Raw genomic sequence first — 13,999 nt, 5'->3', positions numbered from 1 at the left:
TAGCCCACATCTCAGGCAAGCTTTCTGAGCACACCCTCCTATCTCAGTGCAGTTTGGTATCTGACCTGAAAGTTTAAAGAATTCTATCTTTCTGGTTTATTATTTTTAACTAGAAAAATCTATGTAAAACAACAACAACAACAATCATCTGAATCTCACACTGAAATATTACAATACTTCTCATTTTCTCAGAGACTTTTATTTAACTATTACTCTAACCAAACTGTTTTACTTTGATTAAAATCTCCAGAAGAACTGTTGCATTTCTCTGGAAGCTGAGACCATGATGACTAGAGAAGGCCATTCCTGTCTCAAATTGTGTCATATTGGTGAAGTTGCTTATGACTAACCTTGCCCCCATGTCAACAGATGAAACAAGCCCAGATTCCTCAGCATCTGCTCATAGGTCATGCACTAAAGGCCTTTGGACATCTGAGTAGTCCTCTGCTGTTTTCTCAACATCCCCCTTGATCTGGAGAGCCCAGGAAGGGATGTGTCCTTCCAGGTGCAGCCTCACATGCATCAAATGCTGTGGACCCTTACAGAGTGCTCTGACTTTCCCCACAGCAGATTTCTCTCCTTAGGGACCAACTCTGCTTCTCACATGCTGGCCTTGCATACCAGCAGCCACATGCCCCGGAGGGGGTGTGTGCTCTGAGCTGTGACAGTCAGTAGGCATCTAAGAAATGAGCACAGTCCTGCTCCACTGTCTGTCTTCAGAGAAGGCACTGCTTTTCATTTATGTCTGTGAATCATGTGGCCCGGTGGTTCTGATTTCTGCTAAAGCCTCCAGGCACAGCTGTAGTACAAATAATAGCCTGAAATCTCTTCCAGGTAAGGTATTTCCTCAGTGTAAGCAATGGATTAAACTACTAACACCCAATTTCCCTTTATGCTGATATTAAGGAAAACTACTGTGTGGGAAACCAGGAGCTCATTGGTGTGAGTGCATTTTTCTTTGGGAAAGTTTCTTCAGGGGATTTTTCTTATTTTCCTTTAGGAAAATTCTTCCATTAATATGTTGGCTAGCTATCGAGCAAGGACCTATGGTTTCCGAAGTTTTAAGCAGCTTGCTAAAGCTGTTCCTAGTATTATTTTTAATTTTTATTTAATATTATTTTTCTAGTCCATCATTTAAAAAAACAGAAGGATAGAAAGTGTGTTATCCTATTGCACTATCTACTTTTCAAATGTGACTACCTGACTCTCCAACTGATATTTTTACCCCCAGTGCATTCTCTGTGATAGTCAAAATAAATAAATAAATAAATAAATAGATCTATCTAGTAGATTCATAGATTCGTATTGCACAGTTACACAAAAATAAAGACGATGGGTGATGGGTGTTCCGCTAAATAGTAGATAGTGGGTTAGTGAGGTCTGTTTCCTACCATAGCTACTCCTAAAAAATGCTGTCTTTGAAAGTGAGGACACACTAAGAAAGAATGTCCAAAACCCCAAAATATCTGGCAAACATAACTTACCACTGGTTGATTTAAGATACAGTAAGAATCCTTCCTTGGGCACATATATTAGCACCAGGTAGGCTGGATGAACATACTTTGGAAGAGAACCTGTACTTTTTTGCCAATTTATATAGAATCTGTCCAAGGAATTTCTTGTTATAAAGAAACTAACAATGTACGTTCTGATGATCTACAAAACATGAGGCAACTACAGATGTTCTAGCACATGCCAGAGAGAACAGTACATTCTTGTTTGAACTGGGACAGGACCCTTTTTCAAAATGTAATTGGGCAAGATGCAATCTTCCCTGGACATTAACTTTATACATGGGAAATAAAAATGTTACCTTTAAAAGATATCAACATAATCGCTGTCCCAACTGAGAGGAAGAAGGGTATGTGAATCCAGCTTCCATGGAGGCAACATCCTCAGCCTTTGCTGGGCCAGCAGATATCATAAACTCTTGAAAGTTCATGGTTAGAGAAGTTATATTGACTCTGACTAATCTGACTATGGAAAAGCATGCAGTATTTCACAAAGTATTTATCTGTGCATAACATAAGCTTTCCTGGATATTTGAGAAAAACTTACGAACAAGTATTCATGAATTTAAATAACTGACTTGGCTGGTACCCTGAGTTTAGCATACTTGTTCACAAGCCATCCAGCTTCACCACAACATTCACTTGCATATGTAATAGAAACAAAAAGCATGATTATATTCTTTCAAAAACCATGAGTTTTGCTTCTGTTTTTGGAAGATTAAATATCAGATGTGTTTAAGCTTCAGAGTCCTCTGCTAGCATATTATAAGAGAAACACTACACATGTTTTTATGGTGTGGTTTTTTTTATCAGCTATTTTTACAGTCTGTTCTTCTTAACTGTTATAGTTACTGATGACCAAAATGAACCTAAACAATAAATGTGGTCACAATTCTGTCTGTCATAGTCAATGGAACGTTTCCATTGTCACATATCTGAAGACATTTCAATATGTCTTGAATGCCTCATTTCATATCCAGAGATAAAATATTAACTGTATAAACTAAAACAAAGAGGATCTGTGCCTGTATTTCTTATATCTTAATTTTTATCAAAAACAAATGTAAAGATATTAATTATTTGATCTTTTAAAAAGATTTTTTTTTTCACTACGTCAGCTAAGCAAAAGCTATAAACCTAAATTACTGTTATCGAATAAAACCAGCAAGTGGCAGTATTTGACAAAGGAAGCTTAAAATGTGTTTGACATAGGAAAGTTAAAAAGAAATGGAGGTTTACACTATATCTATTTGTAAGGTAAATATTTCTCCCAGCACTCAGAAAGAAAGGTCTTTCATTTCCAGCATATATATATTATATATATATATATATATATTTGATAGGCGAACTCCTCAGCTAGAGAAATCAGAAACAGAGGTCATTATTTTCATGGATATTTATATGTAGGGTCAACAGAAATGATCCTACACATTTTACAAATATTCTTTTACTATTCTATATTCTATACTTTTTTTTTCCCCCCCAATGCATTAAAATGGAAGGAAAATAAGATGTCAATAAACCAGATTTTTAAAAAAATATTTTATTTATTTTTTTTACTGGGAGGGAAGGGAGACTACATAGTGGTGTCTATGTTTGTGCCACCAAAGCCATCAAAAAAAGAGTGTTAAATTAATTTCACAGAAGGATAAGGTTTTCTCCAATCTTTCCATGCTACGGTTTTATGAATATGATAAATTGTCATGTAGAAGAAGCCTTTGGGCCTGATTATCTTCTTGCTGAAGTCACTGAACTGTTTCTCATTGATTTCAGCTATAGTAGCCCTGAACACTTTGCGTCTCAAGATTGATTAAAACAAACTTCTTACTCTAGTTACTTTATAGCAAAACAAAACAATAACAACAACAACAACAAATAGACAAGATTATGAGGTTGTAAAAGCAAACAATAAAAAAACTTAGGAAACACCAGAAATTTGTCTTCTCCCTTGTGCAACTGGTATAGTCTTCAGTTACATAATAAAATACTTTTTTCCACAAGATTCTAACTTTTTTTATTTCAAAAAATTTGGGGATGAAACATCTCATGATAAAGAAAGTTTATGAAGAACAGTTAAGAAACTATGATAATTAAAAAAAAAAAAAAGATTAATTGACACATAATACTGTAGATAGCATTTCTATACAGCTTTGAATAAAATGGATTTCCTTTTTAACCCACTCTTTAAACATCTTTTTAAACTCCCCCTTTGCTACTTGAGAAAATCTCTTGAAAGCTTTTTTGGATCTTCTTACTCATGTCCAAGATGACTTCTCAATCTACCCATATTTCTCTCTTCTTTTCCCTGCCAAGCTAGTGTTTTATAGACTGAAAACAAGATAGAGCTCTTAGCCTTGGAAAATGTAGTCCTTATGTTTGGGTCTTTCATCAGTGCACTGACAGGGAAAGAACTGACTGCTGCCTCAGCATCTCAATGAATGTCAGATTAATCTGCATTATATTTTAATTAGATGCATTAATATGCTACCCAGTGTCTAGTGCTGAGCTAATTGCATGCCACCCCATACATTACCAGATTCCACAGGGCATGAAAAAAGTCTAAAGGAAATGACTTGTGAGGAATTCATAATAGATTAGCCAAGAGCCTGGAGGTTACATGCAACATAAAGTAAATGGCAAGGATGCTATGTAACATGTTAAGGCTCAATCACCTAATTAGGAGGAAAATATCCATGTCCTTTTAATCTTACACATGGATTTGCATATGTATAACATAGATATTTCCAAGGCATAAGGCAATAGTCTAGCAAGTTCCCAAATACTAAAAACTTTTCAGAACCATTCTGCAGAAATCGTAATCAGTTTTGACTGTGTACTTTATTTTTGGACAAGAATCATCATAAAGTACCACAGCACCACAAAGTAAACCACTATCATATTTTTGTAAATGTTACAAATATTCCAATTTAGTGATATCTCTATATTATTGTTTAATTATTTAACCTCAGATGTTCTGCTGCATTTAGTATGGGCATTGCAGGACAACAGATTGATGACAGCCAAGATGTCCTAATGTGAGTGGCATTTCCGGCAACTGTGCCAATACTTGCATGTTGTAGGTCAAAAGTGTCTGAGCTTTTCCTGGACCAGGAAACAAATTTAATTTTCAGGTTATGCACATAGCCCAGCACTGATTACAAATGCGGAGGTAGCAACATACATAGCAGCTGGTTGCTGAGTTGACACTGAGGTGATGCACCTTTTAACCTGCTGCTTCAGTACACGCTCACAAGCCTCACTTCTACTTCAGTCTGATATCCTCCACTGTAAGACACAGCTGACATTTATATGAGTTTCTGAGCACTTCAGTGTGTTGAAATAACAGATTAAGCCCAGCTCTGCATCAGCATTTAGAAATGTGCCTAATTCAGAAGTGTATCTGAGTGACAAGAGTCTTCTGGGAGCCTCTTCTCCGAGAAACAGTACTGCTGATTGCACACCGGTGAGCATCCCCTGTCTTCCTCCAGGCAGATCCTGCAGGTGGCCAGTTAGCTAGCCTCCTGCTCATGGAGGGTTGAAGGCTGTTTTAAAGGGCTCAGGGCTCTTTAGAATGAGAAAAAAACATCCATGCTTCCATCAGCTAACTCCTGTTTAAGAGATGGAGAGTCACATCACACTTCAGAGAAGAGAGATGTGATGTCTCAGGAAAAACTTAGTCAAATTGCATTTATGCAGAAAGCAAGCTGCAGAAAATTACTTATCTCAACATATGTGGATTCTGAGACTGAGCCCATCGGTGACCTCCAGCACTTGTAGCACACTTCCAGGCTCTGATTTCTCACATGAGGTATTTTATCGTGTGTGGGGGGGGGGGGTGGGGTTGAGGGGGTGGGAGGGGAAGTAGATTCATTACCTGACTCACATGCTAAAATCAATTTCTCACGGTGAGATTCAGAGCAAGAAGAATCACAGCAGTGTTTTTAAATAAGAATGGCCTTTACGTGGTTTCCTGAAGAAAAAGGAGCAGAGGCAACCCTGCAGAAGTATCCTGAGTTATTTCTGGGGTGGAACTGGAGGTGCTGACACTCGTAATTCATAAAAAAATGTGTTTTTGTTACATTCAATAGGTTAGCTGTGACCACAGTAGTTATAGAAATGTCTTGTCAATGTCTTCACCCAGGATAGTTAGAATGGAGAGTGTTGGAGTTTGCCTACTTTGGACCTGACTCCACAGAAGAATGACAATGTTTTTAGGGCAATGAAAGAAATCTCAAAGGGAATCTAATTTTGTATTCTTCTGCAGGATTTGGTTTGAGGAAGTGCTGAGACTGTGGGAGCTGAGGATGCAAACAGTATTCCCATAAGTACAAATATGTTCTGGTGGGCTTACACCTCCTGGCCAGCACTCACAGATACCCAAACACATCAGTGGTGTGTAATTTTGGTGAAATCCGTCAGATTTGCCCAGGCCAGCACTAAGCGCACTAAGATGAGACAGTCCAGTTGTGTCCATGATGCCAGAGCAGAATAGCAGCGGGACTTAGTTGTGTGGAACTTGCTTCTTCCCATAAGGGTAATGTGAGGTCACTGTTATTGTCTGTGCCGCGTGGGACCGGGAGCAAAGGGGACATATGAGGCTTGGCCATGAGCAGAGTTCATGCGGGGTATCTGGGCATCATCACCGACTTTCTTTTTACTATCCTTCCCCTTGTCTTTTTTTTTCCTCCTCACTTCTCTTTCCCCTTCCCTTTCCATCTCCCCTCTTTTTCCCTTTCTTCCCCTTCCCTTTTCCTTCTTTTCCCTTCTCCTCCCTCCTCTCCCCTCCCTGGGGACCGCCCAGGCCCGGTGCACGGCTCCCGCAGCACCCATGGGTGCAGCGGCGGGGGGCTGGGGGAGACTCCCCACGGCGGAGCGGCCGCCCTGCACGGCCCAGCCCAGCCCAGCCCGGCACGGCACGGCCCGGCACGGCTCAGCCCAGCCCAGCCCAGCCCATCCCGTCCCATCCCATCCCGCCGCCGGCCGGGGCGGTCCCACCGCCGTCCCCTCCTCCATCCTGCGCGGGGGGACGGGAGCGCCCCTCCGCCGCCGAGCAGAGCGGCAGCCGCGGCCGGGCGCGACGCGGACCTGCCGGAGCCCCTCTCTTCTTCCTCCTCCTCCTCTTCATCCTCCTCCTCCTGCCCCGCAGCCGTGCAGCATGGCCCGGCGCGAAGCCCCCCCCGGGCTCTGCCTCCTGCTCCTGCTGCTGCTCCGCGGCGGGGGGCTCACCACCCCCCCTCCGGCCGCCGCGCAGCCCCCGCCGCAGCGGGGGAGCGTCTGGTGCCCCAGCCGCTGCCTCTGCTTCCGCACCACCGTGCGCTGCATGCATCTGATGCTGGAGAGCGTCCCCGCCGTGTCGCCCCAAACCACCATCCTGTGAGTAGCCGGGCGGGCAGGGAGCGGGGAGGAGGAGGAGGAAGAAGGAGGAGGAGGGAATACCTGGGGTGGGAGGCACTTTGGGGGGCGGTGGAGCTTCGGCTCTTTGTCTGCGGTCGGGGGAGGGGGCTCGGCCCCGCCGCCCCCCATTCCCGGTTCCAGCCCCAGCCCCGGGGCTCCCCGCCCGGCGTTGTGCGGGTAGAGGTAGGCATCCTGGTTAGCCTGCGGGCACTGCGGGCTTCGCCGTCCCTGGAAGGAGTTTGCCGTGCCCTCAGCCCGTTCGGCTGGCAGAGGGATGGGGAGGCTGCTCGGTGCCGAGGCGTGGTGGCGGTGGGTCAGCAAGCCGAGACCCCCACGGGACCCCAAGTCTTCTCGGCTTGCCGAAGATTCACTCGGTTCGAGTTCCCGCAAGAGCCTGAGGACATGCGACCTTACGGCCCGCAGTCCTATTTTTTAAAGCAGGCACGACCAGAGTGGCAGTCGAAGTGCCCAGGGCTCAACTATTTTGAACAGCATTGTGCTGGTAATAAAACTCAGTGGATGATCAACCTCAATCACATGGATTTCACTGAAACGATTGCGTGTCCATCCGTTTTTGTCCTTACAATAAACGCAAAGACCTAACTGAACACCCCATGCCGTGTTGTCTCAAGGCTTGCCGTGAAGACAAGATTTGTTCCACTGACCCGCTTCTGTGCTGCTCCGGCTCAGAAGGCTCCTGGCATCAGCCCTCTCCTTCCCCTGCACACACACAGCCCTGGATGCCGAGCAGAGCTTGGCCCTGGGAATTTTCTTGCAGGGCCTCCTGTAATAAATTGACTTGCGACTTTGTCAGATATTTTCAAAAGGGATTCATAAAGCCTCGGTGTGTTTTAGCTTCCAAGTATTATTTAATGTGAAGACTACAGTCATTTAGCATTAACTGAGTCCCTATTTGGCAAGAAGTTCAGCCTTTTTGGCAGAATCCGATTAGTCCTGCAGTACTTGTAAACCTTTTAGGGAACAATACAGGAAGTGGGCGGTTAATGTTTCTTACATTTGAAACAAAGTACATTTACAGAGCACCTTTTGCCTTGAGATTACAGGAAACTGTGTAAAACTAGTTGTGTGAATCATCTTAAATGTAAAAAAGAAGAGAAAAAGGATATTAAAAAAAAAAAAAAAGAAAGAAAGAAAAAAGCAATCATTAGAATGTGGAGTCAAATCTTAATGGCTTGATTTCATGTTAGCGGTAGAAGGGCCTGCAACAGCAAAAAGCATTAGATGAACCTAGCCAGGGTGGAGCTCCCCTTACGGTGGGTATTTATAATCTTGCAGTGACTCAGAGCAGAATGTATGAACAATGAAAGCATTATACTCGTCTAACCCCACTAATATATCAAATTGTCTAGTATCCCAAATCTGAATGATCATTCTGGCATAAAGCAACCTACAATGCAACAGAATTAGTTAAAAAGAAGTTACTTTTTTTTTCCAGCTTGACAAAGAAAAATAATTCTCAAAATAGGCCTGTGGATGACCAGCGTTCTTCAAAACACAATGGTGGCCTTACTTTTTGTCTGGTTGTTGGTATTCTTTTTTGCCAGCTGACTGGGGGACACATAAATAAGTCAAGGTCTTTGGTAATACAACTTTTTATAAAGACGCAATTACTCTTTCTGAATGGCAGTCAATGGGGAGGAGACGGATCAGAAGGTAATTAGGCAATACGTATCTCTGGGACAAAGAACAGTGATACAACTTATTTAGTAATGAGCCGTTTGAAGATAGCATCTGTACATAAATAGTTTGCCTACTCCGTATAAAGGGCTTACCTTTAGCTATAGGATGTGCTTGAGAAAAAGTATTGCATCTGTCTGAAGTACTCATTGAATTACTCTGTAGTTTGCCAACAATTTTTACCTTACTTACTCTGTAGACCTGCACTTCTACACAACTTTGTGGAGGTAGTCCATCAGCCACAGAGTACAATAATCAACAGCCTACATTCAGGAGTAGTTTCTTTTTTAAGCATGGAATCGTGAAGCATTTATTTCATTGCCAGTTTGATTGTCACAGTTTGTCTTCCATTTAGAGCTCGTATATTAAGTACACTCTTTTTAGTGGTGGTGATGATAGCTAGACAATTAGAAACAATGAATTAATTTCAATTGAACAGCTTCCCCTTTAAAATATGGCCTTACAAAATCCTGCAAACCGTGTTGCTGGTGGGTTAAGCCCCCTTTTACTGGCATTGGTAAATTACACATTCTTGTCTGCTTTCTTTCTTTCTTAAGACACAGGTTATTTGTGAAGTAAAAACATCACTAAGTTTTTTCTTGTTTTTCTTGTAAATATGTATAAACATATTTATATTGCTTTTTACAAGTGTTGGTTCTGAAAACTGTCCCATTTTGGAAGCAGAGTTGACTTTGGTCTATTTCACATATAATTTGTTCTATGGACTAAAACAGCATGGAGCCAGAACAACACCGCAGCCAAATGTTTTCCCCCCACGTATCAAAAACGTCTACTCCTAATCTCAGTCTCGCTGTTGAAAACTGCTCATAACATTACTGGTTGCTGACCTTGCCAGTGCTACTTCTGGCTGTACATTTTCTCACTCTCTCCTGCTTCCCCCACTTTCTGGCACTTCCCCTTCCCTGCTGCAGGCTGGGATCCATGGTTTAGATTTCTGCACAGTGGCTTCTGCCAGCTTCAGAAGTGCTTGTGGAGCCTTGTGCAAGCACGTGGTTCCACCCAAGAGTATATGATTGCTCTCCTGCACATACAGAGGATGTACCCCTCTTTGTAGCAGCAGGGCTGCTGTCTCTTGAGACCCACCTCCAGAGTCATTTGCAAAACCACTTCATGCCTTCAGCATTGTCTTGGAAGGTTTCTTTCATCCCTGAGTACAGAGTGCTGGTGTACTCACAGGAGTTGCTGAAACATATTTGTATTAGGCTATTTAACTGGCTGAGGAATGCAAAATTCTGGATATGAAACTATTGCTGTCCCCTGATTGTACCTTATTTAATATTAGATATTAAATAAACGTTTATTTGGAAGATATTTTAAACCCAGAAGGGATTTCTATGTTTACAGCCATTTCTAGTTCATGGTGTTTATAATTCTGACAGGGGGCCTTTAAGTGTTAAGGCAATACACCAGTATTTGTGTCTTGCCTCAACATGATCAAAACTCAAGTCAGTCTACAGGCATAGGTAAACCTAGTCAGACCAATGCTAAAAGTTGTCCATTGTTTTTCTTTGTAGCAAGTGGACACTCAGATATTTTTGCTAGTTCTATGAGCATGATTGAATTCACTGCAGTTGGGTTTCAAAGGCAACAAGAGAATCTCACTTGTTTTGTGACCAGGTAAAAATTGACCAAAAATGTTTGTCACAAAAGCAAGTAGACTTGATCTGCATTAAGAATGGCATAGAAATTTTTAAGGAGAAAATTACATTTCAAAATAAGCCACCTGTAAGAATATTTGCTACAAGCAATTATTACTTTTGGCTTTCTTGCATGTATGTTATGAATAGCATATCTTTTCAATAAGTAAGTATAATTTTAAGTGGTCAGAGCTTAGTAGGACTTTTTAAATTGTAATCACAATTGTTCCACGTGAGCAGCTTTTGAAGGTAGTCACTGAGATTAAATTGTAGGCAACGGTGTCACTCATTAATGCTTTTGTTTACATGATTCCAACACATTCTATAAAGTGGAGAGTTTTTTCCTTTTTTATTTTTATTTTTATTCTTAACTTTTGGGTTGTAGTGCAAATGTCAAGGATCCATCCAAAGGGAAAGGGGAAGGTGCTAGTTTTTTTAAATCAGTTCCAAGTTTCTAGACAGCAGGATAAGAAGTACTTACCTTTTCTTCAGAGCTCCGTGATAATTTTCATGGAATCAGATGCTGTGCACTCAGAATGCCAGTGAAAATCATTATTGGTTTTCAAGAGCATCTGTCTTAATACAATTGAAAAAAAAAAAAGAAAGAAAGAAAATAATAATTACACTCCAAAGAGATGTGTGATTTGTGTATATGATTTACCAAAGAGGTAATGGTAATGAAAACTTAATGACATTTTGCATTTTGAAGTTGATTTGTGATAACATCCCTCCTAAAAGAGGCATTTAAGGAAAAGAAATGGGTGATATGTATGATTTTTGTCAGTGCAGGAGTCTCTGGGCTATCATAGTGAAATGATGCATACTATTTGCAGATCTGCCATTTGCAAACAGTGTGCTAACAGTCAACAAAGCATCACGTCATTCTCATCTGAAAAATGCAGGATTGTTCCATCTAAGATCTTTGAAAGTCTTTTAGGAAACTTTTTGTAGATTAAACAATCAAGACAGCAAATAATTACACCTTGACACTGAAGGACAAAGAGTTGTAGTGTCATATCTGGGTTGTGAGTAGGCTCAGTCACTTGACTGCTGAGTATCAATTCACATATAGGAGACAGTCAAGACATGTATTGCTGGTACAAGATTTCAGTTAAAACATGAAGGTCTGTATACACTTAACATTAAAAAAAAAAAAAAAAAAGGATGAATAGATACTGGAGGTTTACTTGAAGTGTTTCAGAAAAACTGAATGCAGACATAGATCTTGTCAGACTCTTGGCTAGGCCACAAACTGCAGTAGATGCCAACAACGATTTCCTCAAATTACACAAAGCAGGCAGAAAGTATAAGTTTATTTCAATAAAATTATCTTAGGTCTTCCTTCATAGTAATTTTATGACCAAGTGCAGAATTCAATTTAAGATTAAAACACCTACATTTATGTGTCTATGCTTAGGAATTCACAGCCATCTTAGGTGTCTGAGGGTTCCCTAACTTACCCACTGCAGTTAATTGACTCTGGAGCAAGAATCAGGCCACCCCAAAGACTTGATTCATTTGCTAACTCTAAGTATCTAGGTCTATTTGAATTTGTCTAATGGAATCTTTTCTAGTTTACATCTGCTCCTCTGAAAAGAACATAGATCTCCCATTGGGCCTGTGTCACTGTGTCATACCTGTTTGTTCCCAGCAGATGTTTCAGCTTATGACATCTAGACCAACAGCAGAAAAAACTGCTTGGGCAACTGAAGCAAGCTGCTGCTATATGGGCAATTGAATCATTTTCCAGCCTATGTTGACTGCTGACTAGTCTTCTGTTGACAATAATGGGAGTTTAAATATCTATATGTAGATATTGATGTTTATTTGTCTGAACAGAATCTTAATATATTTTCAGAATAGGATGTTTTCTTAATATTTTCCACAGAAAGTGGCTACTTGCAAAAGTCAGAGGCTCAGGAATACACAATGAAGAAAGTAATTTACTTTAAAGGTAGCTAAAAAAAGAATATTTCTGCTGGCATTTCCATTAGACCCTATACTCTTGAGTATCAACAAACCAAATTGGTGCTACAAAGGACACCAAGCCTCCCTAGAAAAACAGCCTTGGAGGATATGTAGTATGTGAATCCTGCTAAAGCCATTCTTGGCAATCTGTCTTTCCTGCTGATAGAATAAACAGCATGAATGCCCTGCAGAGGGACCTGGACAGGTTTGATCAATGGGGTGAGGCCAATGGGATGAGGTTCAACATGCTGGGTCCTGCAATTTGGCTACAACAACCCCATCCAGCAATACAGGCTTGGGGCAGAGTGGCTGGAAAGCTGTGCAGAGGAAAAGGATCTGGGGGTGCTGATTGGTGCTCACCTGAACATGAGCCAGCAGTGTGCCCAGATGGTCAAGAAGGCCAATGGCATCCTGGTTTGTATCAGTGTAGTCAGGGGCCAGGGAGGTGATTGTCCCTCTGTACTCAGCTCTGGTGAGGCTGCACCTCCAAAACTGTATTCAGCTTTGGGTCCCTCACTACAAGAAGTACATTGAGTTGCTTGAGAGTGTTTCCCGAGAAGAGCAAGGAAGCTGGTGAAGGGACTAGAAAACAAGAGTTATGAGGAGTGACTGAAGGAATCGTGGTTGTTTATCCTGGAGGAGGCTGAGATGAGACCTTATCTACAACTACCTGAAAGGAGATTAGAGTGAAGAGGGTGTTGGTCTCTTTCCTCAGGTGATGAAGGATAGAACATGAGCAAACAGCCTCAAATTGTGCCAGGGAAGGTTTAGGTTGAACATTATTCTCCAAGAATTTCTTCATGTAGAGTGTGTTTAGGTATTGGAATAGGCTGCCCAGAGAATTGAAGTTGCTATTCCTGAAGGTATTTAAAAGATGTGTGGGTGTGGCATTTAGGGATATGATGGGGCTTGGAAGGTCCTGTTGATGGTTGGACTTGATGATCTGAAGGTCTTTTCCAACCTATAGGATTCTATGATTTCTTCTGTTGGAAGAAATAACAAATGCTTAATCCCTTTCCTTTGTCTCAATGCCAGCCTGTTTTTGAAGTACTCTTCTCACTGAAAGGTCAGTGTTACTGAACTTTCATCTGAATTTCCCCCTTCCCACTCTACTGTATTTTGAGGTGAGAGAATTATAAATTTCCACAGTATTTGCAGGACAGATCTGGTGCGTGAGCTAATGGGATTTATAAAGCAGCACTCTGATGGTCTCTGTTCCATTTTCTGTTTCTTCCCTAATCATCCTCAGCATCATATTTTCTTTTCTTGAACTGTTGTTTTCATGGAATCATCAAGTGCAGCTTAAGATCTTGTCCGTGAGTAGTAATCATCATTTCTAGGCCCACCATTTTATTTGGGAAATTTGGATTGTTTTCTCCATGTGCATTACTTTGTATTTACATGCATTAGGTCTACATTTTAATAGCCATTCGTGGACTGATGACAGGTCCATCTGCTGCTCTTCCTAGTCAGACTTTGTCAAAATAGATTAATACGATAAGCAGCAGTTTATCATCTCATTGTTCACCCCCCTTCTACTTATGAATACATTGAACAATGCAGAACCCATCACAGATCTTTGAAATTCTTCAGGTGACCTTCTTCCCCTATGAAAATTTACCACTTACTGCCAACTTCTCTTCATATGATCATCTGGACTGTGTAGGACATTTGCTTTCTAGCTGCTTCAAAAGCTTATCATTGGGAATTTGGACTATGGTCAGTCCAAGATTTTTTTATTTGTTCTGCTAAAACATTTTGGAAGGCTAG

General features: G+C 41.3%; 1 protein-coding gene across 2 annotated transcripts in view; it reads left to right on the top strand.

Moving 5' to 3' along the window:
• Positions 1-6,507: 6,507 nt before the first annotated feature.
• The window catches only part of PXDN (peroxidasin), an 81,667-nt gene continuing 74,175 nt past the window's right edge, over positions 6,508-13,999 (top strand). For both annotated transcript variants that reach the window (XM_072036405.1, XM_038176243.2), the window contains exon 1: positions 6,508-6,884. In XM_072036405.1, coding sequence (XP_071892506.1) covers positions 6,667-6,884 — 218 coding nt within the window. In that variant the 5' untranslated portion in view covers positions 6,508-6,666. The remainder of the gene's footprint in view (positions 6,885-13,999) is intronic.

This window comes from Anas platyrhynchos, chromosome 3 (genome assembly GCF_047663525.1).
Source record: "Anas platyrhynchos isolate ZD024472 breed Pekin duck chromosome 3, IASCAAS_PekinDuck_T2T, whole genome shotgun sequence".
NCBI lineage: Eukaryota > Metazoa > Chordata > Aves > Anseriformes > Anatidae > Anas > Anas platyrhynchos.
This window is presented reverse-complemented; position numbering and strand designations above follow the sequence as displayed.